At 33.1% G+C, this 26,266-nt stretch overlaps 4 protein-coding genes, 1 non-coding gene and 2 pseudogenes across 5 annotated transcripts; 2 read left to right on the plus strand and 5 right to left on the minus strand.

Moving 5' to 3' along the window:
* The first annotated feature begins 5,534 nt into the window (after positions 1-5,534).
* Positions 5,535-7,470, plus strand: LYK2 (Protein kinase superfamily protein). The gene has a single exon (XM_089069430.1). The coding sequence runs from the start codon at positions 5,589-5,591 to the stop codon at positions 7,443-7,445; it is 1,857 nt and encodes a 618-aa protein (XP_088925556.1). The 5' UTR covers positions 5,535-5,588; the 3' UTR covers positions 7,446-7,470.
* Positions 7,471-7,788: 318 nt separating this feature from the next.
* Positions 7,789-8,327, minus strand: LOC148930080 (large ribosomal subunit protein P1-like). Its single transcript, XM_089066574.1, has 3 exons — positions 8,259-8,327; positions 7,966-8,169; positions 7,789-7,853 (listed from the first exon to the last, which is right to left on the minus strand). Exons 1-3 carry the CDS (start codon positions 8,325-8,327, stop codon positions 7,800-7,802), a joined length of 327 nt encoding a protein of 108 aa, XP_088922700.1. The 3' UTR covers positions 7,789-7,799.
* A 4,696-nt stretch (positions 8,328-13,023) lies between these two features.
* LOC148930081 (calcium-binding protein CML38 pseudogene) lies at positions 13,024-13,675 on the minus strand (annotated as a pseudogene).
* A 2,295-nt stretch (positions 13,676-15,970) lies between these two features.
* On the minus strand, positions 15,971-16,462 carry LOC148930082 (calcium-binding protein CML38-like). The gene has a single exon (XM_089069367.1). The coding sequence runs from the start codon at positions 16,416-16,418 to the stop codon at positions 15,993-15,995; it is 426 nt and encodes a 141-aa protein (XP_088925493.1). The 5' UTR covers positions 16,419-16,462; the 3' UTR covers positions 15,971-15,992.
* Positions 16,463-19,921: 3,459 nt separating this feature from the next.
* Positions 19,922-20,494, minus strand: LOC148930083 (calcium-binding protein CML38 pseudogene; annotated as a pseudogene).
* Positions 20,495-22,068: 1,574 nt separating this feature from the next.
* On the minus strand, positions 22,069-22,669 carry LOC148930084 (calcium-binding protein CML38-like). Its single transcript, XM_089067790.1, has one exon. It carries the CDS (start codon positions 22,582-22,584, stop codon positions 22,159-22,161), a length of 426 nt encoding a protein of 141 aa, XP_088923916.1. The 5' UTR covers positions 22,585-22,669; the 3' UTR covers positions 22,069-22,158.
* A 3,413-nt stretch (positions 22,670-26,082) lies between these two features.
* Positions 26,083-26,155, plus strand: TRNAK-CUU (transfer RNA lysine (anticodon CUU)). The gene has a single exon. It is a non-coding gene; the product is annotated as a tRNA-Lys (tRNA).
* Positions 26,156-26,266: the final 111 nt, after the last annotated feature.

Here is a 26,266-nt window from a genome sequence, read left to right on the forward strand (position 1 = left end):
CGTCTCCGTAATATTTGTCTGGCTTGTCACATGCTACGAGCTGCAGAATAATTATCATTGTTGGTTATTTTATTTAAAATTAATGTGGGGTGTAGCTGCAAATAGGATTATTGTCGTAATTATATAGTAAGAATCTACATATTATTCGATTATGCTCTGGCCATAGTAGTTTAGACAAAATGGGTGAAAATACATATATGTAGAAAAGATTAGTAATCATACATGCCTTTTTTTGGAGGTGGGTACGAAAGTATCAATCTGACTATAAATTTTTTGTGTTCATGATTGAAATTTTACTGAAAGGCGCAACATATACTAATCGACTCGAGAATGAAACGTGTTTGTTTGAACTATTCTAAAATAGCAAAAGGAGGCAAGTATTAACATTGTTGTAAAAAGAATAATAAAATCAGAGTTAAGGAGTAAAAATTCAATGATCGGCGATATTGTCGTATGACGTATTTAGGCAATCATAATTGTAGAAAACGAAAAAAAAAATTACAATTATAATTGGCTGGACACACTACATGACAATATGTCTAGACATATTATATGTATTGATGTCCCTCTAAAACGGTGCAAAAGAGTTGTTTGTTTCTGGTAAATTTCATAATATGAGAAGCTTCAAATTATAGTAGGGGATTATGAATTTTTTTTATTTTTTATTTTTTATTTTTAATATAAGCTGAATGATAATTATGGTTTTACATACATGTAACAAATGCTGGTGCATGGTTACATAGAAAGATCAAGACAAAGTAACATTAGGGCTTAACCACTTGGGTATTATATGCCCCCTGAAAATTTAAATAGTGGAGTAGTATTTTTTTAATATTATATATAGTACATATTTAACCTTAGTGGTATTTATTTGTGCACTAGCCGCTAGCGTAAGTGATTCTAGTTGAGTCATATTTAACCCATTTATGGTTTTTATTATTATATGATGGGTACTCATGAAAATATAATCAATTTCATTTCCACCTTCTATATAACCTAATCCTCGTTTATTTTTATAACATGATCCAATTGTTTTTCTATTTACTCAATTTCAAATAACAATACTTTGATTATTTGTTTTTTTTTTTTCTATATATCAATTTAACATTAAAACTTGTGCACTATCAAAAATTTAATAGTAGCTAGGCCGAATTGAAGGAGTACATGTTACACATCTTTGTAATATTTTACTAATGTTGTACAAGTTTTTTGTTTTAGATATAAATTTTACATTTAATTTCTTATAGAGGAGTACAATTTTACTAGTAATAACCTCGATTTAATTGGTACAAGAGTTATTATCACAGACTTTTGAAAACCTGGTTTTAAGAATAAACTTTCAAGACACCAATTTTTTCTCGAAAATGTTATACTAATAATAACAAAGTAAATCTTTACAATAATTTCACACATATACACATCGAATTGTTATCTTTTTATTTGGTCTTGCTTTTTTCACAATATTGATCTTATGTCAAATTGCTAGTGGCCGACACTGGATATTTGCAAGAAAAGTTACACCAGGGAAAGGGAAATAATCTGAACCCAATGTGTATATGTCTGCATCGTCACGTTATTTAATGTTAAGTGGCAAAATTAAAGAAAATGACAAATAAAGGATGCGTTGTGACTGATATACTAGTATTATAGTAGTTGGTTGGTGGAATTAAAACATTGACTTTAACTGATCACATAAACGAAATAAATAATATAAGGAATTAACATATGTTAACAATAGTTAATATTAGTATAACAATCTCTCTTTGCATGTTCATTCTTTTATTTTCATTCATTTGTGTTTAATTATCAAGCTAAAACAATTCTAATAAAAATTGCTCCTTGTTTATTTCTTTAAATTACAACTCTATCATACACCCACACTCACAAAATTGAAGTCACTCTCGTTACCTATCTATTGAATTGTTAGTAAAAGATTAGTATTAGTATGCAAAGAATTTGAAACTTAAGCTTGATAATATATTGCATGCAATTGGATATGATCTACACACAGAAGGAATCAGCATTGAGGTTTCATCTATTCATTCAAGCATCCTTTTGATTTGGGAAAAGCATTTACTTAATTTTCACTATTAACCTTATTATGGAATTTCAAAGGGGATTAAAATGCTTTTGTTATTTTTTGAACAATTTATTTCATTTAATGTTTTGAATAATGATAATGCAACCTGTTGCATCTGAGTTTGATTAATATATACTGATACTGTCCTAATTAGGCTAGGGTTAAATTAGTTTGTCGTTTTTGTTAAATGCCAAATGTTGAAATATCCCACGGTAAACTCAACGGAAAGGGACGTGATGAGATATGAGTCATTGATGTCGATGCATCTATGTATGTTATCTTCGCCAAAAATGTTACAAGAAAAACTCATCATTTGGTTTAATCAATTTTGGGCATCCGTTCTTTTTGTGTATTGTTTTATAGTATAATACTCCTGTAATATTGCAAATTTCTCCTATTGAATGTATGAATATAGAAGAATAAAAAAATTTTGATACTCCCTCCGTCCCCCATTAGGAGTCACACTTTCACCGAGCACGGGTTTTAAGAAATGTAAAGAAAAGTTAGTTGAAAAAGTTAGTGGAATGTGAGACTCATTTTTAATATTGGTTTTATAATAAAATGTGAGTGAATTGAGTTAGTGGAATGTGAGACCTACTTACTATTTATGGTGAAAATGAAATGTGACTCTTAATTGGGGACGGATCGAAATGGAAAATTGTGACTCTTAATCGGGGATGGAGGGAGTATAAAGATACAAACAATTAAAATTATTATTGAAAAATCAAATACTACGACTATAAATTGTTTATAATTCCATACACTTACGAGTGTTGGAGGAGGCAATTTCCAAGACAAATAGTCCATAAACAAGTCTCGAGGCCATATGTAGATGATTTAATTTTGTTAATGTTTATTTATACTCCTTCCGTCCCACGTTACTTGATACGTTTATTTTCGGCATGGGATTTAAGAAAATTGTGTTTAGTGATTTAAATATAGTAGAAGAGAGAATAAATAAGAGATAGGAGAAATGGTAAAGTAAAAGAAAGAAAAATAAAGAATAAAATATGTGTGATTAGATGTATTATTTTTAGCTAAAAAAAATGACTCAAGTAACTTGGGACAATCCAAAATAGAATACGACTCAAGTAAATTGGGACGAAGAGAGTATATACTTGGTATTTTATTAAATAATTTATTTACAAAATCAACATATACAACCTCCATCCCATAAAAACATAATCTATAGTATTTTTTAAGTTTATCTCTTAATATTATAAAAACTTTCTATTTTTAAAAAAAATTCTCACTACAATGAGATGGGACTTATTCAATAATATTTCAATCATGCTTCCTTTGTCTTGCAAAGCTCTTACTAAAGGATATGCTAGTTTCATTTAACCTATTATTTTAACTGACCAATAGGAATATGACACGTGTTGATGATATACCATGGAGAAGAAAGGCTACTAAAATTGCGCCATTTATTAAAAGCCCATAATACGGTGGCCCAAAACTTGCACGCCCACTCTTCTTAATCGATGTTAGCTATAGTCCAAAGTCCAAACACCCCAACAAATATTCCAAGATTATCAAAGTGTTCTTTGAAAATCAAATCAAATCCACAAGCATCTCAGCTCGATACTTATTCACTAGAAAGATTTTTATTTTTACTTATATATGTGCGATTATATTACTCCCTCCGTACCGTAAAAAAAAAAAGTCTTATTTGAGCAACACAGGTTCTAATGAGAAATTGATAAAATAAGAGAGAAAAAAAAAGTGTGTAAGTATGAGTGAGATGAGAAAAAGTGGGTAAGTATGAGAAAAAAACTTTTTATTTTTAGAAATGAGACTATTTTTTACGGACAAATGATAAAATAAGACTATTTTTCGTAAAGATAAGGAGTATTCTGTTTTTGGAGGATTGACATGACACTAGTGTTAGAGTAGATTTGTTTTACAAGCCACAAATCTAGTTCGTTTCTCTTTAAAATCACTGTATAAATTTGAGTATATCTCTATTGGACTTGCTTTAATATACTCCAATGTTAGAGCATGGTTTTCAGTGATACTATAAATCTGTATTGTTTCATCAGAATTTCGTTATTGCACCGTAATTGATTGATGATTCTTTAAAATAAAGTAATGTTATCATGTGATATTGCGTTTGCTTTCTGACTCTAATTTACCTGCATATTATTAGTTTTGATAAGAAAAGAGAAAACACAGCCGATAGGATAAGCCGAATGTACAAGAAAAATATTGCCAATCGAGTGCAAATGAGAATTCTCTCCAATTTCTATGTTTTGCTTTAGTAATAAATATATTTATTGCCTCTGCTTTTCCAGACATTCATTTCTTTTCAATTATATATATCCTCATCCTTTTTGCCGCATACACACACTTGCCTCTCCTTCTTAATTCCAAAGTCTACACAATCATCTTTCCATCCAACAAAAGATGTTTCTATTCATCAAAATTCTTCGCATCCTACATTTCAATGGTGGCACTCATTATGTTAACTTTATCTATTACGTTACATGAATGACAATTATTTGATTTAATATATGTAGAATAAAAATTTTAGTTTACGTAAAGTTAAAAGAATAATGGATATACATCGATCATTTGGATAACGATGATAGTGTGCTATAACCTAACCATCAACCATTTATTCTGGTGCTACATAAATTCTCATATGATTAGAGTTAATATTTTTTGTAAATTATTTTTATTCATGTGATATCTTGACTTTATTTCTAGTCATATTAATGTTTTTCACTTAATAACATTAACTTTGTTTCTTTTCTTTTCTTTTCTTTCTCCATTTTGCATTCTCAGAAAATGGCATTACATCGGTTTATTAGTATAGTAGGAGTACTCCACTATGTAGTAGCATTATATAATTAAACTAAATGGGAAAAAAAAAAAAAAACACACAAGTCACCTCCTCTTTCCTATGACTCTAGAGATGCACAAACTACTGTGCCAGTTTCAACCTATAGAAAAGTTGTCACATTTATCTAAACATCATTAACAAGAACAAATAAAAAGTTCTAGGAATCCCCACATCTCTCTTAATTCTTATACTAGTAGTATTAAACTGCATGTAGTACTTTTTAATTTCATTATCTTTAATACTCATCAGTCATCACCAACTAACCCCATGTACATTGGTCACATATATTTAGATTTTTGGGAACAAACAAATCTCAAAATTCCTTGTCAACACGACTTATTCAACTGTCGATAAATTCTAAAGAAATCAATCTCCCACCAAAATGTATCAAATTCAAAGAATTCCATCATGACTAGCATAATAACAAATCTTTTACTTGGGATATTTAGCCACCCCAAAAGCCATTAAAATCACCAATGAACAAAAACCAACGTCATAAAAAATAACACTAACTTGTGCTAAATCCAAGAATCTTGTCCCTCAATTCTCCTTATTAAATAGATAAACCTTGTTATAGATCCAAAAATATTCACACCACCGCCCACCTTATAAAAGTTGCTCCCATTTCTTCTTTAACTTAGTTTTTTTCTGTCTTACACAAATATGATTCAAGTCACAGTTTTTGTATTCTTCCATCTTGTTATTACATCTGCACTTAGCCTAAACTGTGACAAATTCCCTACATCACAAGACTATCAATGTCTTGATAAAACACCTGATCAAAAATGCAATACTTATGCTATCCTTCATGCTAACTCTCACTACTCATCCCTCTCAAATCTGACCTCTTTGCTGAGCACGTCTCCGGCCGATCTTCTAGAAGCCAACGCCTTCTCCAACTCCGTTAACTTCTTGATCCCGATCCAATGCAAGTGCAGCAGCAATGGCTTCTCCACAGCTGAGTTGACAAAGATTAGCATCAAAGGTGAGAGCTTCTCTGACATTGCTGAATCCCTCAAGGGATTGACTTCTTGCAGCGCCATCAAGGCAAAAAACCCGAGCATCCCGCCACGGAACCTTCCAGAAGGAAAGAGCATTATAGTCCCAGTGAAGTGTGCCTGCCCTGCTTCGGATGAGTCTAGAAAGTTCCTAGTGACTTATCCTGTTAAGGCAGGCGACACACTAACTGAATTAGCTGCAAAGTTTAATATAACCCGAGATTTATTAGTCTCGGCTAATGCTAAGTATTCAGCATTGGGGTTCAGACAAGATCAAGGCAACCTTGTACCAACCTCAACACTTGTGATTCCTTCACAAGGGAAGCCGATTCTCGGCTTCTTGGAGCGGCCGGAAGAGAGTATTCGTGTTAAGAAGCAGCGGAGGAGGAGGAAGACGAAGAAGTGGATGATCGGATTGTTTGTAGCGATTGGAATGATCGGTTTCTTGGCGTGCATAGGCTTCGGATTAGCCTTTTTCTTCACTAATGTGAGGAAAAAGAGGGAGGAGGAGAGTTCTATAAAGAGGAAGAGGGCTTCGGATGTGGAAATGCAGCAGCTGAGTTTAAGCATCAGGACGACGAGCGATAAGAAGGTGTCGTTCGAGGGGTCTCAGTACAACGTGGAGGAGGCGACGAAGGCGAGGGTGGAGAGCTACGCGTTTGAGGATCTGCACAAGGCGACGGAGGGGTTCAGCTCCAGCAACCTCATCGCCGGCTCAGTTTTCCAAGGCCGTTTCAATGGGAAAAACGTGGCTGTGAAGCGCGTTTCTTGGGAGAAAATGAGCAAGATGGATTGTGAGGTGGTGGTGAATGGAGCCGTCCATGGCCACCCAAACATCATGGCAATGCTGGGGACTTGTTTGGTTGAAGGATCTGATTCTTTCATCGTGTTTGAGTACGCGAAGAATGGTTCGTTGAAGGACTGGATCCATGGGGGATTGGCGATCAAGAGCCATTTCATTGCTTCTTGCAGCTGCTTCCTCACTTGGAATCAGAGGATTAAAATCTGCCTCGATGTAGCTACCGCGTTGCAGCATATGCACCACATCATGAACCCGAGTTGCGTTCATGGGAACGTAAGGAGTCGGAACATATTCCTTGACGAAGATTTCACTGCAAAACTAGGTTTGGCGAAGTTGGGAGATGAGCAAGAATCCGACACTTGGTATTTAGCACCGGAGTTTGTCAGTCAAGGCAGGGTCTCGAGTGGGACGGATGTGTTCGCGTTGGGTGTGGTGATGCTGGAGGTTCTATCGGGGAAGCCTCCGGTGGAAAGAGACGGGGCAGGGAAGGTGTCGGACGAGATTAAGAGGATTCTGGAAACAGAGGAAACAGGGGAACTCAGGGGATGGATGGATGGTGCTTTGGGTGAGAGTTATTGCTTCGATGCGGCTGTGATGTTGGCCAACGTTGCGAGATCTTGCGTGGAAGACGACGTGTCGTTGAGGCCTAATGCGGGGGAGATCGTCGAGAAGTTGCTCAGATTAGTCGAGGAGTTGCCGGAGAAGGACCAGTTGAGTTGAGTATGTGTTGCAAACCACATTTTAGTATAGTGCTAAGGACTAAGGAGATGTGAAAGTTGGTCTTGTTAGTTTATGTATACATACGTTATAGGTTGTTCAACCTAAAAATCTAATTTTGTCAAGTTGGGTATCGAATTAGTACATATAAATGATAGGTAACGTTTAAGTTGTATTTGTACTTTTGCACTTGAGGGGCATAAATTGTACCTAGGCTATATTGTGTACCCTTGAAATGAATGAAAACTCAACTCACATTACAAAGTGAACAAAGCGCTTCGAAAGATACATGCAGTAACACTACATTTTAAAGTAAGATTTCACTAGAACAAAAAATGCCATTCAAACTAAATTCTCTTAATCAAACAAGTTGAGCATCAAGTCATCATCACTTCCCCCATCTTCCTCTTCCTGAAATGATTAAAAACAGAATAGTAATTATCTTCATAAAAACATCCACACAAAAATCATAGTTAACCAACAATTTTAATGAAGGACAATAAAATACAGTTGAAAGTTATACCTTCTTCTCCTCAGCAGCAGGGGCAGCTGCAGCAGCAATTGGAGCATTCGCAGCGGCTGCGACCACTGCAGCGCCACCACCAGCACCGAGGTTTAAAATAAGATCGTCAACATTCCTGTTCTGGCAAAGCTTAGCGAAAAGAGCTGGCCAGTACGATTCAACAGACACATTCGCAGCCTTGAGCACGGTCGATATTTTCTCAGCCTAAAATGGAATGCATATGAATTAAATCTACGAATACAAACATATGAAATTCCGACCAAAATGCGAAGATGTAGTAAAAAAATAGTTACAGTGATCGGGATTCCATCGTCGTGGAGCAACAAAGCAGCGTAGGTGCAACCGAGCTCTCCAACCGACATCTTTCCTTTAGACGAACTGACTTGTGTGGAGATGGAGATGTTGCTGCAGATATATATAACAAAGTATTTGCTACACTAACCAAACAAATAGATTGGAAATCAATTTTGTAATATTTTCTGTACGTGCATTGTAATACGATGCATTTCCAGTAGCAGTAATTCATAGTATTTAATTTGAGTAATTAAGGGAAATATTTACAATTTAAGAAAATTGACTATATTTGATTATGAATTATTTCGCCATGAGCAATTAACATAAATTCCGAAAGAGATCTTATGGAAATTAACAGAAGCCTGCACTGAGAGATCGTTAGTATATTCATACAATATGACCTCCAGAATATAGCTTGAATTTATATATAATTTTTAAATAATTATGCACAGATCAGAAAATAAATAGTCCATATATGTTGTTATACTCCAAAGTCAAGGTGCAATGCTGATATTTTTAATTTCAGCCAAAGAATTTATAAAGGGTTTCGTAAATCCAATTTAAATTTAATTACATATTAAGTATTTGCACAAATTACAATTATCATATAAGAGGAATGATATTCTACATATATTATGTGAGCTCCTTATGTGAGCATTACTCTCCTTTGACGCATGTTTTTTAATATTATTGAAAATTTTTATTTCACAAAATTCATAAAAATCGAAGGTCGATTATCCTCATTTTCTTTATAATTTCAAATACATTGATAAAATAACAAATCAAGTTTTGATGTTTATGAATTTTGTGAAATTAAAAAATTCAATAACATTAAAAATGTATTAGAATCAAACTAAATATATAAAACGAAACGAACAACGCTAAACGTGAGCTTCATTTTCGTTTGACGCACATTTAGCATTGTTCATTTCGATTTATATATTTAGTTTGGTTCTAATACCTTTTTAAATTTTATTAAAATTTTAAAATCAAAGGTTGGGCTTTATGAGCGAGCCTATTGAAAACGAGCTAAACGAACATGGGATATTATTTTATACAAGTAATTGGGCTTTGTGGGCCTAAATTAACTCTGCAGTGGGTTCACTTTAGCTGATACTGGGCTGTTATTTATTGAGCTAAAAAATCTTTTTTCACGCTTGTGGTAATTGGGCTGTGACAATATAGATCCGAGTGCAACATGTCTTTAATTATAAAGAATAATACTCCTATTAGAGAAAATATTACTCGACTCATATTTCTTTTTCAGTCGTCTTTTCCTGTTTTTTTGACATATTCTCTTCTATTTTTTTTTTTATCTCTATTCTATTTTTAGTACTTATACCTTTAAGGCATATTTGGTAGGGGTGATAACTCATGTAGGGATGAAAATCCATAAACTAAAATGTCAATTTTGTTCATAGATTTACATCTCTAGATGACTTACCACTCCTGATTGACTAACAAAACTCTAATTACCTAACCATATTAAATGGCATATTATAATTAATCCAGGAAATAAAAGTCAACTAATTAGATAAGGAGTGGTGGGGGAGATTTAGAACTTTATACTATATACTTTCTTTTAAAAATAATTTTTTGAGATAAAAATAAATATATATTGAAATATTGTTAATAAAGAATGAGTCTTACTTATTAGTAAAAATAGTATTTTTTTAAATTAAAAAGAAAATATTTTAAGAAACAAACAAAAATAAAATTAGTTTTATTTTTAATGGTATGAATATTTTTGCTTAAACATGATGAGAATTGAGTAAAAAATTGACGTAGGTGTTTTGAACACATTCCGGAATCCTAAATCGTGTAATGATGGACGCGACATTGACTTGAGTGTAAAGTTGTGGATGATATTTGAGTTTTGACTTGCTCTTTCAATTCAGCAACCGACTTAATTACCGACCCATGCATGGACTATCTATCATTCCAAGTCCAACTTCAATTTCATGCTATTTTTGTCTGCATCCAACTTTTAAGAGCATTCCAGAAGATTCTTCAACTTCTCGAACATTCTTTTTAAATGATCGTTAACTTCTTCAACATTGGACCAAACAACTCGATATGTAACCATCTCAAATTACTTTACATATATTTGACCTAGCTATTATTTTCTGAATTTCCATTGATATGATTTCAATTTTGTTAGGTTTATCTTCATGAATGTGATACCCATAATAATTGAATTGATCAAGGTTTTGATTCAAAATTATGGATTCGAAATACTTAAAACATTAAAAGGTATATTTGCAAAATAAATGTATATAAAAAATTGTCACACATGTGTAGGTGAGAAATGAAAATTATTTTCAACCTTTTAATTACAAAGATCTAACGTGGGTGCATCCCCTTAACGAACTATTGCAACACATAAAGAATGGAAATTTAATACTCTCTCGGTCCCATAAAGATTGTCCCCATTTTCCATTTCTGTCTGTCCCATAAAATTTGTCTCATTTCACTTTTTTACCATTTTTTGTAGTGAACCTCATATTCCACTAACTCATTCATACTCACATTTTATTAGTATAAAACTAATATATATAAAAGTAGGACTCACATTCCACCAATGTTTTAAAAATCGGACCGGACCGGCCGGTTCAACCGGTTCGACCGCGAACCGGAAGGCAGTCCGGTCCGGTTTGCCTCTAAAAATCGTTCGTAGGTTGACCCGCCCAGAATCGGTAAAACCGGCCGGTTGAACCGGTTAAACCGCTAGCCGGAAATCGGTTTACCTCATTTAAATATTTAATTATTTATTAAAATAGTATTTTACTTGGGTGGTGGGGCTATGCATTTAGATTAGGCGTCCCTTCCACTTCCCAAGCTTCCCACTTTCCAAGTTGTGGGCCATTGCTTATGTATTTATTTGTCTTTTTGATTTTTGAACTCAATATTTATTGTAAATTCTTGATGCAAGCTGACGAGCATGCATGCCAATGTGTGGAAAAATACTTTAAATGCATTTGTGGCCCAAATCTTTTATTTTTGATATTTTTATAAGGCCTTTTTTATATTTTATTCACATATTTTATTATATATATTTAATATTATATAATATATATGTTTATTATATATTCCGGTTCAACCAGTGGTTCGATCAATGAACCAGTTGAACCAGTGAACCAGTAACGACGCCGGTTCGCCGGCCGATCCGATTTTTAAAACATTGCATTCCACTAACTTTTCAACTTTTTTTTCATTACATTTCTTAAAATTCGTGTCTGGTCAAAGAGAGACAATCTTTGTGGGATGGAGGGGGTACTTGTTTGTTCATTTTCTATTCTTAATGCGTGCGTACGTGCTTTATCGTTCTCATTCTTCATTAAAAATATAATTCTCACCTAATCCTAGTAGATATGCTCCCTCTCGTCCCCAATTAATCGTCCATTTTAGCTATTTTCGTCTATCCCCTATTAATTGTTCACTTTCACTTTTTATAATAAATGATAAGTAGGTCTCACATTCCATTAACTCATTTTACTCGCATTTTATTACATAAAACTAATACTACCTCCGTCCCCCAAATTTTGACACAGTTTACTATTTCGGCCCGTCCCTGAAAATTTGACACGCTTCACTTTTTACCATTTTTGGTAGTGGACCCAATATTCCACTAACTCATTACTACTCACATTTTATTATAAAACTAATACTTTAAAGATAAGACCCACATCCCACCAACTTTTTCAACTCACTTTCCATTACATTTCTTAAAACCCGTGCCGGGTCGATCAAAGTGTGTCAAAATTTGGGGATGGAGATAGTATATAAAATCGAGACATGTATTCTACTAACGTTTTAAAGTCACGTTCCTAACATTTTTTTAAACCCGTATCAAAATCAAAATGGGCAATTATTGGAAAACGGATGGAGTATTAATTATGCTCTAGTTATTCCCAAACAGCAACTCAAAATTATCAAATTAATTTTTCCTTGCTTTAATTACTACACTGAGTAGGGCAGCAACTCAAGTGGATAACAATAACTGAATAATAACTCATTTAAGTTATCAAATTAATGTGTGTTCTAGCCGTTCCTATTTAGTTGGTAGCAACTCAAGTTGATAACAATAACTTAGTATAACAATATATATGTAACTAGAATCATCCACCACAGCACTAAATTATTAGCTACTGTTATATTGGAAATGACATGATAATTGACTTTGAACATCTACCATGGAATGTTTGGCTGTTTTCCATGCTCCTTTATCAATAATACTAGTAACTTTTTTTATTAAAAAAACTAACATCATATCTAGGCTAGTACTAATAGATTGTTTTTCATATTTTTTAAACTAAAATTTAACTTAATTTTCTCATGCTAATTTGATTTTAAAAAGTCGTTTTTATAAAAGTGATTTGAGATTAAATCTAATTTATGAAGACTCACTTCTAGGAAATGACATTATTAATGCGCTTTGCCATCTTATTATAATAGTAAGTGACAATTCAATATGGATAAATACTCCTAAACAATTGTACTCTATTACTATAAAATAGCCGTGCAAAAAATTAATTTGATTTTATAATCCTCCTATCTACTAGTACTTCATGGGTGTGTAAAAGTTTTAATTTGCAATACAATATCCACTTCATTAATAAGTGGAGTAGTACTCATCCCCCGAAAAGATGAAACAAATCCAGTTTGATTTAATTGACATAATTATTTAAAACTGATATCCGAACTAAATGCAAAACAAGATTTCGCATATCTATCATAAAAACCAAGTCAACGCTTCCCCAACAATAATTCAAAAACAAAACTTTACTCTATTATTTATTCAGCAGAATAAAAAAAATGGATAATGTGTATGACCAGATTAAGATTAATCAAACTCAATCAGAAAACAATAATCTGATCTAAAAAAAACTTAACAATCTGAGATCCATCAACAAGCAGACGACATCATAATCTTAAACTCATCGAAATTAAGCACTCCATCGCCATTGATATCAAAAGGGGCGATCATATTCTTGCAGTCATGAACACTCCTCCTCTCCCCCAATCTGGTGAGCATCTTCTTCAAGCTCTCTGCAGTAATGCACGAGCTTCCCTCCGGTGCGTACAGTTTGAACGCCGCCATCAAATCGCTCTGCCTCTCCTCCTCTCCCGCCCCCTCCACTATCTTCACGAAATCCTCCAAACTCAGCAACCCGTCCCCGTCCGAGTCCATCAGCGCCACCGCCGCCTCCGCCTCCTCACCCGTCATGTCGCTGCCGATCGAGGCCACGCACTGGCACAGCTCCTCGGCGCTTATTTTGCCGTCGTTGTTCGAGTCGAAGTGGCTGAAAACTCTCTCGAATTGTTCGTATTTCTCCATTGAGGAATTAGTACGAATATCGGAATTCAAAAAGTAAAATGTTTGGATTTTTGATGTGTTTGTTTTGTGGAAGTGAGGTTGTGTTTGAAGTATATATAGAGTTGTTTAGGATCATTATTTGAAATACTAACTTGGTATTATTAGGAAGAAACGAGGAAGCCTATTTTAGATATTATTAGCGACTTGCATACGTTTTTCATACGGTAGGACTTGCACTAACGCTAGTCTTTTGTTTTTATTTATCAAAACTATTGACGATGGCTCAACTTTAGAAAATAAAATTTTACTACTCAATGAATAATTACTACTCCTACGATTATAATTTTCATATATTATAGTTTTACATTAAAACTTGAGTTGTTCACTGTTAAAATGATTAATAAATTAATACTAGTATATGAATGTAGTATTTTTCATGTTCACCTTATAAATCATTAAAATTTCAGGAAATCAGTCACTATCTTATTCGGATTTTAAATCTCATCATCTATCATCCTCAATTTTGTTCATGAGAAATATTCACACTCATCAAATTGAAGATGAGCGGAATTGATTCGTTGAAGTACGTATCTGAATTACACCGATCTCCATCATTGATGGATTCGTACCATCTTATAAAATATTTTATTTTTATTTTTCAATAAAAACTTCACTTTCAATTAATTCATTTTATTCAAATTCTTTTTATAAAATTAATACTCGTATAAAAGTATATATACTAATATTTCATTCATTTTTTTCACAGACTTTTCTTTATAGCGTACAAGTACTAGTTTAGTTACGTTTACAAAAAAATGTTTGTTTTTCTATTTGGGATCATCTATAAAATTTAGTCTCTATTTACTATTAGTAAATTTTTCCTAAAATCAGATCCAACGGAGGAGGTAAACATACAAGTAAAAAAAAATACTCCCTCCGTCCCGCTACAAGTGAGGCGCTCCAAATTGGACATTGTTTTGCAAAAATAATAATAAATAGTTAGAGTAGAAATAAAGTAAAGTAAGTAAGATAATAATGTATGAACGACTCTCTTCTATATTATTATCTATCTTACTTTAATTTTTTTCAATTCTAACTATTTATTATTATCTTCATAAAAACACGGCCAGAAAGAAACGCCTCACTTGTAGTGGGACAGAATTCACTTCTTTTTCATAAAAACTATCTCTCCAATGGGAAAGATATTCGAGAAAATATTATACATCTTCTTATCCACCTAGAAGGTAAATATGATAATTACTTTTGTATACAGTTTACAATTACTATATTTTCTTTTTGAAGAGGAATGAGAAATATCTTCTCTTTTTTCTCTTAAAGATACTCTAACTAATGTAGCGGAAATCTTCATTTTTCACTAATACTAATAGTCTAATACTTTAGAAGTATTTTATTTCTCTATTTGTCTTTTACTTTACTAATTCTATCAAAACACGTGTCATCTACAACTAATACTATCTTTTATAAATGTGTATAGTACTACCTCCGTCTCTGAAAATTTAGCCCATTTTTTCATTTCCGTCCGTCCCCAAAATTTGTCCCATTTCATATTTACTATTTTTGGTAATGGACCTCATATTCCACCAACTCATTTCTCTTCACATTTTATTATAAAACTAATATATAAAAGTAAGATCCACAATCCATTAATTTTTTCAACCTATTTTCCATTACATTTTTTAAAACCCGTGCAGGGTCAAAGTGGGACAAATTTTAGGGGACGGAGGTAGTATTTCTTAAGGTGCATGAAGAATCAAAGTGAGATATTTTTCCATCTCATTTTTAGTTGAGTTATAGAGTATTCATTTTTTTGGTATCTTATTATGATTGAATATTTTTAAAAAGAAAAAAACAATATATTTAGTCTTTTTTCTTTTCTTTTCTTTTTCTTCTATATTCATTGTTATTTTCCATTTAATTGACTAAATAATTTTTTTGTAAGTCACATACAAAATGAAATGTCACGTAACTAGTGATTAAATTAATTATTTTTGAATTAATTAGTACTTTCATCTAAAAAATAATTATACTACTCTATTTTTTTGTTCGTCAATCATATTGTTGTTTGAAGTTTGAAGTTTGAACCACTTTTTCATGACCTAATTTTGCATTAAATTTTTCATTATCAAAACTATAGAAAGTTAAAATGGATTCATTATTTGATTATCAGTAAAGATTTCGAGTGACTTAATTAAGTCGGCACATTCTATACTCTGTCAATAAGAGGATCAGGATTCAGGGCGTAACTTTTGAAACAAATTATCATTGTATCAAAGTTAAATTGGATTTTATATGCAGAAATAAATATCAAATGAGGAACCAAAACATAAAACTATCGATTATTCAATCCATATATATATAGTCATCATAATCAGCTCAGCAGGTCATCATAATCAGCTCAGCAGGTCATCATAATCTTAAACTCGTCGAAATTGAGAACTCCATCGCCATTGAGATCGAAAGAGGCGATCATATTCTTGCAATCATGGACACTTCTTCTCTGCCCCAATTTACTCAGCATTCTCTTCAAGCTCTCAGGAGTGATGCACGCGCTTCCCTCCGGCGCGTACAGTTCGAACGCCGCCTTCAAATCGCTCTGCTTCTCCTCCTCTCCCGCCCCCTCCACTACCTTCACGAAATCCTCCAAACTCAGCAGCCCGTCCCCGTCTGAATCCGTGAGAGCCACCGCTGCCTCCGCCTCAGCCGCCGCCATGTCGCCGCCGATCGAGGCCACGCACTGCCGCAGCTCCTCCGGGCTTATTCTGCCGTCGCCGTCCGAATCGAAGTGGCTGAAAACTCTCTCGTATTGCTCGAATTTCTTCATTGACAAATTTGAGGGGGAAAATGTAAGATACTACTACTATAATTGATCGAATTATCAATTAGGAATGAAGATATTTTGTGCTGATGTTTTTTTTGGGATGGAGTTTGGGCTATTTATAGGTGTTGTAAAGGGAACGCGGAGAATGATGACGTGTCTTTTTCCTATAAGTCCAGAGTAATGGGAAGCATCTGCGAAGGCTGTTTCACCTTATCATAAACTTCGCCTACGTTTTCAAAACGGTTAACATAAATTTGCCAGTTATTTATGTAAGATTATTGAACATAAATTTGTTTTTTAATAAAATAATATATTCTACTTAATAGAGAATGTACAAAGTTCAATTCTCATCCTCGGTCATCCCATTCCTTCGATTCCAAGAGAAAAAAATCTAAATTTTGCAAATGTAATGAAGAATTAAGCAGTATGCTTTGACCATGTTTGGTAGGGGTGATAACTCATTTAGGGATGAAAATCCATGAACAAAATTACAAAAATGTCATTTTTTTCATAAAATTTCATTCCTAAATGAGTTATCACCCTTACCAAACATATCATTTGTATATAAATCAACAAAGAAATCACATTTCTAGTATCTTTTATGAGACGAGGAGAACAATAAGAATTTCATATAATTCATGAAAAAAATGATTTTAACATGGTTAATCCAACAAGAAAGAACACCGTCAAGTACGGTGGTAAATCTAATTTTGTTAAAGAACATTCCATAGTCCAATAATTGAGTAAAGGGAATAATTTACTATACTTTTTTGTTTATTAATTCATTGATACACGAATGAAAATTTAGAGAAACTCAAATCTAAAACCTTAAGCATTACATATTAAGCACACTATCATTAGAACAATGCAAGCACAATAATATGTGATTTTTTTCTGCATAAAGTAGTTATGCATGATTTGAAATTTGAAAAAAAAAATAGAATTTGGTTCTTAATTCATTGTAATTTCTGTATTAATTAAATGATATAATTCTTAGTCTCACTATTCAAAAATATAGCTTATTTGATCTCGACACCATTAATGTTATGGAGATAGTGGTGAAAATTGCAATAATATATGTAGTACTAATAAATTATACGTGTTGTGAATGCATAAAAAAGGTTTACTGCATAAATTTTAAACTTAATATGTATGTTACCGTAATTTTCACGATTCTCGCAATAAGAATTAAGGTAAACTATAGATTTATTGATAGTGGTATGGAATACTTACGTGATTGTTAATAATCCATTGAAAAGACTGATTTGATCGATGCCCATATCATAGTCTTGAGTCTCTTGGCACGATGAAAAAGCCAACTTAAAATATTAAAAAAATTAAATGTCCCAAACAAATAAACTAGTAAAATATACAGAAGAGCTGCAATTGATTGGTCCAAGTGGTCGGTCTTAATCCTTGTCACGATTACATCAACATGATTAGTGGTAATCCGACGGTTACCAAATTGCACAAACAATAAATTTCTGGTCTCTGTCAACATGAGTGTCATTGTTCAGGTCAAGATAAATTAATAAACTAATAATATGGTGCAATTTGCATGCCTATAATGTTTGTAGGTAAGACTATGAGCTATGATCCAACTGTCGACAAAGACCAATGGATGAATTAAATAAAACAACTGCGCAGAGATGAAGAATAAAAGATCTATATGTATAAATAATTTAGAAATAGAGATCGATCGACAGAGTCAAATATTTGGCCATGATGTGTGCATACTTTCTCATTTTCTGTGTTTAATACGTGGCACTTATTTTTATTGGCCGGTTGCGAAGATTCATTGATTCGGTTTACTTAATAGCATGGTGATTGACTTTTCTACCCTTGAATCAATGACAAATGGACTACTCCCACATTAATTTGGTGTCGTTATGTGAGACACAATTGATTTGATATGTTTCGTTCACTAAGATTTGCATTTTGATTGCTCAAAATTAATAAGAACGGATGATATCTCTAATGTATTTTATCACTTGGCCAGACGCACTCCCTTCGTTTTTTATCATGTGATTTTCTACTTTCAAATCACGCATATTAAGAAAATAACATTACATTTGTAATCATATATAACTAGGGATATAGTATTTAAATGCAAACTCTATATCTATATAGTGTATAAACTCAAACTATGATCTTGACCGTTAGAAAATATCAACAGATGACAAAATAACAGAAAATGAAGTTGTCAGTGTGTTGACATCAAAATCTTGAAATTTTATAATTTGTTGACATTGTATCGAGGAATTTAAAATTTGTACAATATATAGTGTTTGCATTTTATCACTACCATATAGTTAAGTATCAAATTTTAAAATTATTAAATAAGAATAGAATGCGCAGACTTCTGATTTTTGAAATAGGACATTTATTAGAGAGTAAGAAAAAAAGAATACATTTGCAAAAGGGATAAATTAATCATAAGGGTCTATCTAGATAAAACGAGAAATGTTTGTATATGGGCCCGCTCCACCTAAGTTAGGCTATATGAGTTTTTAGGTTTAAAATTAGGCATGTTTAGTGATGAAAGATTAGATACAATGGATTGGATACCCACCTTTAAGGCATTTCTGATATTCGAATTGATCTAAATTTGTTCATTCATTTTATTTTGATTTATGCGTATATACAAGAAATATGAGAAATGCCTTAAAGGTGGGTATCCAATCCATTGTATCTAATCTTTCATCACTAAACATACAGATTACAATTTACAAAGAATGGATCAAACATTTGTGACTAAGATGACACAGTCATAGACCTATATATAAAGATCACAACTTTTTACTGAGATCGCAAATTGATCTAAAAGGATTGACATAAGTTGTCGTCCAATCAACCCATAAACCCAAAACTCTACCACCAAACTAAACGCGTCACACAAAAATGCTCAGACTAGTTACAATATTGTATGAGTTTCTCAAGATTCACTCGTAAAACCACTTACAAAGTTTAGAGTGAAAGGATGTTCTTCATTAGTAACTCACACACACAACTTTTGATAAGAAAGAGAAGATTACATGCGAGTAAGATGATCAAAGAAAACAAAGTCTCTGAACAAGAATCCCCTAAAAGACGAGAGATAAATAAAAAGATCTCGAATGACATAAAGAATGAGTGAAAAAGTAGAATCAATTTGTTTGGGGAGTAGTATCAATTTCCTCGGGTCGGTTGAGCGGGCATCCGGATTTAGGGTGGCTGGGCTTGCGAAATAATGAACCTTAAGTAATCAACATTGTATAAGATATTTATACTATGTATGCATTCTGTGTCATTGAATAAAGGATTTAGGATAGATATAACTTTTATGAATATCTAATTGCTCAAACCAGGCGAGGCCGCTAGGTCCAATGCGTTTTAGCCATATCGCAATTTATAAATTGTGACGTATGTACCACATTATATTTGGAGCATATTTTTTAATTTACTTTGGAATTCTAGCGGCAAAATGCAGTTAAGAACACAGACCTCAAAAACAAACAAGCAAAAAAGAATCAAATCAATGGTGTGAATAATTGAATTGAATCCATGTACAGAAATAAAAAAAAATCGTAAATTTGAGGGGTATCAACACGACATCATAATCTTAAACTCGTCGAAATTAAGCACTCCGTCGCCATTAAGATCAAAAGGGGCGATCATATTCTTGCAATCGTGAACACTCCTTCTCTGCCCCAATCTGTTGAGCATCTTCTTCAAGCTCTCTGCAGTAATGCACGAGCTTCCCTCCGGTGCGTACAGTTTGAATGCCGCTTTCAAATCACTTTGCTTCTCTTCCTCTCCCGCCCCCTCCACTATCTTCACGAAATCCTCCAAACTCAACAACCCGTCCCCGTCCGAGTCCGTGAGCGCCACCGCCGCCGCCGATCGAGGCCACGCACAGGCGCAGCTCCTCCGGGCTGATTCTGCCGTCACCGTCCGAATCAAAGTGGTTGAAAACTCTCCCGTATTGCTCGAATTTGTCCATTGATGAATTTGTGAGATGCGAAAAGTAAGGCCTAATTTTGATTGAATGAGTGTAGAAGATAGTATTTTCAATGTTTGGGAACTGATGGAATCAAGGCTGGAGTTTGAGGTGTATTTATAGTGTTGTGGAGTAATTGTAAAGGGAACGCGGAGAATGATGACGTGTCCTTTTCAATAAGTAATGGGAAGCAACCACCAAGGCTCTTTGCCGTTATCAATAACTTCTCCTACGTATTCAAAACGCTTTTATGCTTTAATTAACTTTTGTTGATGCAATTATTTTTAGTAGTATTACTATATAAGAGTTTTCGTATTTAAATAGGTTGTTCAATTAAAAGAATATTCTAATATGTGTCATAGTCTTGCCACGGAGAAAAAGCCAACTTAAAATATTAAATGATTTAAATGTCCCAAACAAATAAACCAAATTATATTATTAGCAGAATTGCAATTGATTGGTCCAAGAGTACGGTCTTAATCCTTGTCACGATTACATGATCAAGATTAGTGATAATCCACGGTGATGATCCTATTTCCAGTGTCAATACCAAATTGCACAAACAATAAATTTCTGCCGGTCGTTATCAATTACTACATCGTTGTTCAATTCGCGATAAATATATTAATAATATTGTGCAATTTGCATGTCTATAAGACTATGAGCTATAATCCAACTGTCGACAGTATTGGGCCATGATGTGTGCATAGTATGCGATTTTATGTGTTTAATACGTGGCAGTAGATTGTCGCGAAGACTCATTGATTCCGTTAATTTAGAATGACTGACTTTTCTACCCTCGAATCAATTTCGATCACTTTCACCACACCAAGATTTGCATTTTGATGCCTCCAATTGAAATAAATGGATAATGTCTCAAAAGTATTTTTATCACGTGACCAGATGCATCCCTTGATCCCTTCCGTTTGTAATCTTATTTATAAATTTAAAATTTACATTTGTAATCTTATTAATTATCATAATAAATACATATATACAGCTAAATACAAAATTCCATAAATTATTAAATTAGAATAAAAGGGTATACACTATATATAAGGATAAAAAATTTACAATGTCTAGATAATTTATGGGCTCTCTCCAGTGAAGTTAGGCCATATGAGTTTTTAGGTCTAAATTCTAAAATTTGGCACATTTAGTGACCGTGACAATGGATTGGATACCCACCTTTAATGCATTTCTCAAACTCGAATTACTCTAAAATTTGTTTATTTATATTCAATGTGCATGTAATGCCTCCGTCTCAAGATAGTTGAGTTATATTACTTTTTTGTTTATCCTAAATTAGTTGAGTCATTTCCTTTTATAGCAAAAACTTTATTTTCTTTCTTACTTCATTCTCTTCATCTCTTTTACTTTATTCCATCTCTTACTTTTCTCTCCACTTTAACCTTTAACAAATCAATTTCTTAAATCTCATGTTCAAAAGAAATACTTCAACTACCTTGGGTATATAAACATACTTAAAAGCTTCTAAAAACCAAAGCTAATGTTATTATTAAAAACAATAATAATGTGAGGAATATATACCACATTACTGAGAGTCTGAGACAGTACTTAGATGTATATACCACAACATTACATCAAGCATATTTTTTACTTTAGTTTTGAATTCTGGCGGCAAAATGCAGTTAAAGAGCACAGACCTCGAAAAACAAAAGAAAGCAATCAATGGTGAATTATTGGATTGAATTTATATACAGAATAAAAAAGAAATTAGAAAAGGAAAAACATAAACTCCAATTAACACGACATCATAATCTTGAACTCGTCGAAATTGAGAACTCCATCGCCATTGATATCAAAAGGGGCGATCATATTCTTGCAGTCATGAACACTCCTTCTCTGCCCCAATCTGGTGAGCATCTTCTTCAAGCTCTCAGGAGTAATGCACGCGCTTCCCTCCGGCGCGTACAGCTTGAACGCCGCCCTCAGATCGCTCTGCTTCTCTTCCTCCTCCGCTCCCTCCACTATCTTCACGAAATCCTCCAAACACAACATCTCGTCCCCGTCCGCGTCCATCAGCGCCACCGTCGACGCCGCCTCCTCCGCCGACATGTCGCCGCCGATCGAGGCCACGCACTGCCGCAGCTCCTCGGGGCTTATTTTGCCGTCGCCGTTGGAGTCGAAGTGGCTGAAAACGCGCTTGTATTGCTCGTACTTCTCCATTGGAAATTAGGTGTATGTGAAATGTTAGAACTGGTTTAAAATGATTTAGTTGTTTTGAGAATTTTGGGTGATTGTTCAAGTTTAGGTTAAGTTTGGGGAATTTATAGAGAGTTGTGAGGGACGCGTGATGAGGTTAGGTTGACTGTAATTTAAAAATACTGCGTGCCTTCCAACAAAAAGGGGAAACTGCGGCGAAGCTTGTTTTTAGTATAGCCATATCTACTTGGTTTGAATTCAATAAATACATACATTATGGAGTAGTACAAGTTTAGACTTTGAATAAACGCCAAATTATTATATTGTGTTCCACACAAATTAGTTAAACTAAATATTGGAATTATTAAGCTCTTACGCACTTTTATGATAATACTCCCTCCGTCTCCGATTAAGAGTCACACTTTGACTGGACACGAGTTTTAAGAAATGTAAAGAAAAGTTAATTGAAAAAATTAGTGGAATGTGAGACTCATTTTTTTTATATTGGTTTTATAATAAAATGTGAGTAAATTGAGTTAGTGGAATGTGTACTGACCTACTTACTATTTATAGTAAAAATGAAGTGTGACTCTTAATTGCGGACGAACCGAAATGGAAAAGTGTGACTCTTAATCGGGGACGGAGGGAGTAATAATAATAATAATAATAATAATAATAATAATAATAATAATAATAATAATAATAATAATAATAATAATAATAATAATAATGTGTGCATGGCAATTTTAAAATAATGTTTAACTTTATAAAAAAAATTATGAAAAAAGGTAATATGTAGAATGTGAGCCCTATTTTCTAGAGAATGTATTAATTTTTTTTTGTAGACGCTCCAAATTCAAAACATCATGTACAGTTTTCATGAAGAAATTGATAATCCAATATTAATGATAATCAATTATGTGAGAAGAGATATAAGATAATTAAATATGTTTTGATAATTAGAGAATGCACAAATTACTGCATTCCAATATAGTATGAATTATCGAGTCAACGATCAAAGTTATGATTGGTATAACGGCAGTAACTGTGACCACCAAATGTGGATTTTAGGTACAAACAACACGGTATTAGATATCTTGGATAAGGCAGAATTCTACCCCAACAAGAAATATATAAGTTGCATTTTGTTTTTGTTTTTTTTTTATGTAATTGCGTCATTTGAAATTAATTTCCAAGTATTGTAGTTTCACCCTCTCATTCGTAAAATTCTAGCTCCGTCTTTGACGCTAACGTCATATCATATGTTAAAATTTTGATGTAGAAACCTTGCCTAAATACTTACATAGGAATAGGATCCCACAGATTAAATAAATCCGCGGCATTTTTTTAGCGGAAATCTCACATTTCATTATTTAGTTTTAATTCTATACGTATGAACAAATTAAGATGGTAATTAAATGTTCAGTACCTTTGGTTGTTAGAACATTACTCAATCCGTCCACTAATATATGACTAATTTTAATCAGGCACGAGTTTAAGAAATGTAGTAGAAAGTGTTTGGAAAATGTTAGTGCATGGAAAGTGGATCCTACTTTTATATATTCTCTCCGTATTTAAAAAATGTAGTAGAAAGTGTTTAGAAAATGTTAGCGCATGGAAAGTAGATCCTAATTTTATATAGTGAAATATTAGTTTTATAATAAAATATGAGTGAGATAAAAGTGGTGGAATACGAGGTTTATTATCAAAATAAACCTCGAAGAACAAATAGAAAATTTATTAGTGGACTAATAAAATGGTAATATGAGGGGGAAGGATCCTCTGCTGTGGTTAAAACCACAGCCAGCCCCTGCTGTGCACAAAACGCATAAGTTTCCTAATGAAACGGTAGCAAACTCTTGAACGACAAAAAACATTTACTATTATTCAATTCATCCCACCACGCCCACCCCCCTACCCCCCTAACCCATACCCCACGTTTTCTTTTAATCCGTTTATATTTTGTTTGAGTATCTTACATAATTCTTTAATTCTATATCAGGATTTCTTTGTTGTATAGTATTTTGTATATAAATAATTTTTTATTCTAATTTTTTATATACGTCATTTTGATATACAAGTTAGATTTTGTTATTAAAAATATAAAAGATGTTCCATAAAAAATATTAAAAGAAAAAAAGTGTATGTTGTGGTTTAACAGAAATATACATCTTTTCCTTAATATTTTTATTCTTTTTTATGGTATATTTTTATTTGAATATTTAAAAAAAAAACACCTTAAATTTTAATTATCAAAATGAAAAAATTAAAATGTCTAGCCAAAAAGTTACTTACTTGTAAATTGATGCATGTTATTGAAACTCAATCATAGTATAGTAAATTTACAAAAATAATTAATAAATATGAAATATTAACAAATTGATTACAAAGGATTCAATGGCATTTTGAGTGTAACAAAAAATAAATTAACGTGAATGAATTCAATAAGAAATACTATAATTAAAAATAAAAACATGAAAAGAATTCAATAGAATTTGTTACCTCAAAATGTAAATGAATTAAAAGAAATAGTTCATGCCAAGTTTCTTACCAAATGATTAAAAAAGTAAAGTTAAGTGGAGATTAAAAAATTGTTTATCAATTTACTATGGGAGATGAAATGAATATACATCCAAAATAACATGTAAACGGATTAAAAGAAAACGTGGGGTATGGGTTAGGGGGATAGGGGGTGGGGGTGGGGGTGGTGGGATGAATTGAATAATAGTAAATGTTTTTTGTCGTTCAAGAGTTTGCTACCGTTTCATTAGGAAACTTATGCGTTTTGTGCACAGTAGGGGTTGCTGTGATTTTAACCACAGCAGAGGATCCTTCCCCGTAATATGAGAAGTTTATTGATGGACGGAGGAATGGAGTACATATATGTACTACATGTTTTTACCTACATCAAGGGTTTCAGGGCAAATGACTCATGACATGGGACTAAATGTTGACACATACAATATTTAATTAGTTAATAATCAAAGGAGAAATTGTTTCTAGAACCACAAAATTTATATGGGAGTACTGTAAATATATACATGTAAATGTCACGTTCAAACTATTACGAAGCTATGAATCCTTATCGGGAGTGGCTAATTTCAGCCTGTTGATTCCGTGTGGTGTGGTCAATTGGTCAACCTGCACAAAATTTATATCAACGAATCACATGAATATCGTGTTGGTAATATGCACTTGCTTTATACAAGAATACAAAATGTCCTAATTTTATAAGGGACCAACAAACTCTTTTCCAACACGTGTAGCAATAAATTCTTTTGTTTCTAAGATGGCCAATTTCTAAAGTCTAATAGTACTATTATGTTAATTGCTGAGTCATCGCTATGAAATTTTGGGTGGTTGTACAAGAAATTTAAGGATAAATATCGGTTGTTACCCCAATACTCTTCCCTTCCAACTCATATAGGCTTATTTCCATTTTTTATTTAATTCATTAACCAATATAATTAAGACGAAACTAATTGGAGTAATAATTAAAAGGCACCGCAAAGTAAATAACATGCCCGTCTAGCTCAGTTGGTAGAGCGCAAGGCTCTTAACCTTGTGGTCGTGGGTTCGAGCCCCACGGTGGGCGATATATTTTTTACGACTTCTTTATTGGAAGTTTGACGTTTGTTTCTAGAAGGGCCGGCCCATGTGTTTCAGCCTGTTGTTTGTCTGGGCGGATTGTATATACTCCATTTTC

Source organism: Salvia hispanica, chromosome 3 (genome assembly GCF_029641045.1).
Source record: "Salvia hispanica isolate PSC_SH4W2 chromosome 3, Shi_PSC_v1, whole genome shotgun sequence".
Classification (NCBI taxonomy): Eukaryota; Viridiplantae; Streptophyta; class Magnoliopsida; order Lamiales; family Lamiaceae; genus Salvia; species Salvia hispanica.